The sequence below is a fragment of the Littorina saxatilis genome, linkage group LG9 (assembly GCF_037325665.1).
Source record: "Littorina saxatilis isolate snail1 linkage group LG9, US_GU_Lsax_2.0, whole genome shotgun sequence".
NCBI classification, from domain to species: domain Eukaryota; kingdom Metazoa; phylum Mollusca; class Gastropoda; order Littorinimorpha; family Littorinidae; genus Littorina; species Littorina saxatilis.
In genome coordinates, this window is record NC_090253.1 from 57,942,862 (window position 1) to 57,947,861 (window position 5,000).

The 5,000-nt window shown below is 47.0% G+C and overlaps 1 protein-coding gene across 1 annotated transcript in view; it reads left to right on the forward strand.

Moving 5' to 3' along the window:
* LOC138976987 (uncharacterized) overlaps positions 1-5,000 on the forward strand; it is a 42,387-nt gene that overhangs the window by 22,554 nt on the left and 14,833 nt on the right. The window contains exon 7 of the mRNA XM_070349878.1: positions 1,713-2,762. Within this exon, the coding sequence (XP_070205979.1) occupies positions 1,713-2,762 (1,050 nt within the window). The remainder of the gene's footprint in view (positions 1-1,712; positions 2,763-5,000) is intronic.

Below are 5,000 nucleotides of genomic sequence, written 5' to 3' on the forward strand. Positions count from 1 at the left end.
AAACACTACAAAATGACCTAAGTCAAAAGATGTAGTTCGAACAGGGGGGTGACAAATATTTCATGGAACAGCCGTTTCTGTGTCAATGTGTAGGCCTACCTGTGTGAGCTCAGTTGCCACTGAGACACACTTTCGCATTCGGCTTTTCTTTATTTATTACTCCACACTGAATATCCCACTTCCCCACTAAAGTATTGATGATCGACCCTAGGTACTAACATTCATAAAGTCGTTTAAAAAAGAGTGTTTAAACTGAGGTTGAAAAAATCGCTTCATGACGAGACAAGTAATGCCGACGAGTCGAAGACGAGTCGCATTATGCTTGTTCGAGTCTAAATATCGGACCCTATTGCTACGCTAAAAACTCACTAGCGGTTGTATTGCTTTTCTGACCTTGCTTTGTTCAAATTGTTGTTCCAAACTGGCAAAATGAAAATGTTTGCGTCGATGAGTTGATCTCAGGTTTTGTAGCAGACGAGTTTCCGTCTCATTCAAGGGACGTAACCACACAAATCGAATGCAGTTGGAGTTTTTCTTCGAAAGTCAGAAAGCGTGTAGCGGTGTGGCTGCGCGAAAATGATGCGCGTAAGGAATTCGTCTGCTGTTGAACTGTCATTTTGTAAGTTTGGAACAACAAATCAAGGTCAGAACAGCTATATAATCGCTATTGTGTTTTCAGCGTAGCAATAGGGTCCGCTATTTAGACTCGAACAAGTATAATGCGACTCGTCTTCGACTCGTCGCATTATCATGACCGTGTCACGTCTAAATATCGGACCCTATTGCTACGCTGAAAACACAATAGCTGTTAATAGTATTGACTGTTATTGATGTATAGTATTGATTGTTATTGATGTATAGTATAACTGTTATTGATGTATAGTATTGACTGTTATTGATGTATAGTATTGACTGTTATTGATGTATAGTATTGATTGTTATTGATGTATAGTATTGACTGTTATTGATGTATAGTCGTAATCCGATGAGGCAGAGCGCTATTTCAAGATCGAAGAAACAAAGGCACGTGCATGTCGTACGCATTTAGAGCGCTTGTGTTCCTTTATTTCTCATGCCGATTAATATTAACAGCTATTGTGCTTTCAGCGTAGCAATAGGGTCCGATATTTAGACGAGACAAGTATAATGCCGACGAGTCGAAGACGAGTCGCATTATACTTGTTCGAGTCTAAATATCGGACCCTATTGCTACGCTGAAAATACAATAGCGATTATATAGCTGTTCTGACCTTGATTTGTTGTTCCAAACTTACAAAATGACAGTTTTTGCGTCTATGCGTTGATCTCAGGTTTTGATAGCAGACGGCGTTTCTTATGCGCATTAGTTTTGCGCAGGCGCCAAACTGACTTTGGAAAAAACCCTCGATATGTCAACACAGCTAGCTGTTAAACAGCTTTTTATTAGTTCATTCGTATACAACAAAAAGAAGTTTGAGTTTTTTTAATTTTGAACAAGACTACTTATGAAGCAGACCAAAACACAACATCAACGGAAAACTAGAAACAACTGAAGAACTAGGATGCAACAAGGGGAGGAGAAGAGCGAAAGATGTCCAAGATGCATGGTTGCTATATTGATATTTTCATTGTTATTGACACGAAGTATGTCTCAATGACTTCAACATATGTACTGCAATACATTTTTTTTTTCGTACTGTCGCCACTAGGCTGTGCATGTATCTGTATTGTAGATCATTAAAACCAACCTGTCACAGGTCACCGAAGACGAAACACAGAGAGCGGGAAGCTCGCAGAAGGAATGCGACGCCATCTTGACGTCAGTGAACAACACGATGACGTTGTTCGACACCCTGACGCGCAGCGGGCCCTTTAACGCAATGCACGTACTGGCTACGGCAGAGGAGCAGATCTCCAACTTCAGCAAACTCGCAGGAAAGCTGGATCAGGAGGCTCAGGCCGACACGCTCACGTTCCAGCCTCCCGAGAGAAGCCTTGAAGACCATATTTCTGCCTTGGACCTGGGAAGCGTCGTGGCAGACCTAGGCAGAGGAGAGATGCCCGTGACAGGGGATGCCCAGGGCGTGGAGAGTGAGTCGGGGGACAACCCGGTGCGAAGGCGGGAGTCTCGCCTGTCGGAACTGAGGCTGAGTGACGTCACTTCCGCTCCACCTCCCGCGGAGGATCCTGGGAGAGGCGAAGGGCATTTTCCGGATGTTGTGTCCGATTTTGAACGTTCAGAAAGTCTCCCAGACAGAGGTCTAAACGTCAGAGACAACTACCTTGGAGGTAATACGGATGATAATTTGAAAAGAGCTGAAGGCATTTCTTCCACCGTGGAAGCCCAGTGGCGACTGATCAGCGACTGGTCAAACTGGGAGCCGACAGCCCCGCCCCTGGACTATGCAGCCCCGCCTCCGTACAGTGGGCAAGGAGGAGGGACACACTACACAGGACCCTCAGCTCCGCCCATCACAGACCACGAGCCTGCTTACGACGCGGAGGACTACAGCGGCCACGACCCCTGCACAGAAGCGTACAACAGGGCTCGGCGCAAGGATATGACCTGCAAGCCTGTGGCGGTGTTCTCTGGCAACATGCGCACGGAACCGCGAAGGGGAGGGCTGTGCGGGGCAGCCACGATGAAGCAGGTCAACCGAGCTGCCTTCGTGGATCGTCACAACCACTCGCTAAAGATCGTGGACTTCCACCAGTCTCAGATTGTGGGCTACCTTCACCTTGGCAATCTGGAGCCGTGGGATGTCACTTTCATGAAGACTACGGTATGGATTGAGTTAATGTTGATTTGTCTTTTTTTGTCTGTGTCTGTCTGTTTCTGTCTGTCTTTCTTGCTGGCTGTCTGTTTCTGTCTGTCTTTCTTGCTGGCTGTCTGTCTTTCTTGCTGGCTGTCTGTTTCTCTGTTGACTGTCTGTGTGTGTTTATGTATGTTTGCGTTGTGCTCTTATCTCGAGATCTTCTCACGTCGATTAATTTTGGACACATACATATATTTAGCACTAGATGATTACCCGCTTCGCCGGGTACCGGCTTCGCCGGGAAGAAATAGAGCCGAATACATGTACCAGGCTGTGCCTGGGACCCGGCTTTGCCGGCGCACGAAGGAAAGGAGATAAACGCGCAAAACACGGGAGACCTTCTAAAAGTAGTAACGTGCAGTGACCTTCTAAAAATAGTAACGTAGTAACGGGAATATGGATTGACGCCACACGGAGGAAGGGAGATAATCGCGGCTGAAAACACTGGAGAAGATAAGGAAGAGTTACTGGTAGTGGATCCAGACAACAACAACAAAAAATCGGTTCAGCGCGCTGAGAGCACGTGTTGAAATATCTCATCGACCAGGTTGTGTCCAGGGTGTACCTGAATATGATCACCAAATTTGAAACAGATCCATCGAGAACCTTGGTCGCGCATCGCGCACAGACAGACAGACAGACAGACAGACAGACAGACAGACAGACACACAGACACTAGTCGTATATATATAGAGAGATTATAAAGGCACAGTCCTTCCTATATAAACGATTCGACAAACTATATAAGATCCGGCCATGCTTTTAAATGGGATAAGACCCTCCCTCCAGTTGGACACATACCACCAATCAACAGTCGGGCTACTCTCTTGTCCAGAGTGAGGTTTTTTCTGAATAAATTCCAAAAAAACACTAACGCCCGTTAAAAGATTCATTAGAGGCAAATTATACCTGCGCAGAGTCAGAGGCGCTGCATGCTGCGATAGGGATTATGACGAGTAATTGGCCTGTTTTCTTTTCACGCAACGTGTAGCGGGCTGGGGGAAAAAAATTACCTCAATAATCTGCAGTGCGTCGTCTGTGCCGCTGACTCTGCGCAGGTATAATTTGTCCCTTACTACCAAACAAAAGCCAAATGTCTTCTATGCACAGAAATCACCCAGTATGTTGGTTTGTTTGTTTGCTTAACGCAGCCGACCACGAAGGCCATATAAGGGAGGTGCTGCTTTGACATTATAACGTGCGCCAAACACAAGACAGAAGTCGCAGCACAGGCTTCATGTCTCACCCAGTCACATTATTCTGACACCGGACCAACCAGTCTTAGCACTAACCCCATAATGCCAGACGCCAGGCGGAGCAGCCACTAGATTGCCAATTTTAAAGTCTTAGGTATGATCCGGCCGGGGTTCGAACCCACGACCTCCCGATCACGGGGCGGACGCCTTACGGTTACTTACCACTAGGCCAACCGTGCCGGTCAGGATGTTGGTGTTTAGTATGTGTCCAAGTGGAGGGATGGTCATCCCTTGCAAACAAACCTGGTCAGATCTGAGATGGTCAGCCGAATGGGACGGGCGCTGTGGCGGGGTGGTAAGACGTCGGCCTCTTAATCGGAAGGTCGAGGGTTCGAATCCCGGCCGCGGCCGCCTGGTGGGTTAAATGTGGAGATTTGTCCGATCTCCCAGGTCAACGTATGTGCAGACCTGATTAGTGGCTTATCCCCCTTCGTGTGTACACGCAAGCACAAGACCAAGTGCGCACGGAAAAGATCCTGTACTCCATGTCAGAGTTCGGTGGGTTATAGAAACACGAAAATACCCAGCATGCTTCCTCCGAAAGCGGCGTATGGCTGCCTTAATGGCGGGGTAAAAACGGTCATACACGTAAAATTCCACTCGTGCAAAAACACGAGTGTACGTGGGAGTTTCAGCCCACGAACGCAGAAGAAGAAGAAGATGATCAGCCGTATACCTTGGTTTATCAATCAATCAATGACGCTTATATCGCGCATATTCCGTGGGTACAGTTCTAGGCGCTCTGCAGTGATGCCGTGTGAGATGAAATTTTTATACGGCCAGTAGATTGCAGCCATTTCGGCGCATATTTACCTTTCACGGCCTATTATTCCAAGTCACACGGGTATAGGTAGACAATTATTAACTGTGCCTAAGCAATTTTGCCAGGAAAGACCCTTTTGTCAATCGTGGGATCTTTAACGTGCACACCCAATGTAGTGTACACGGG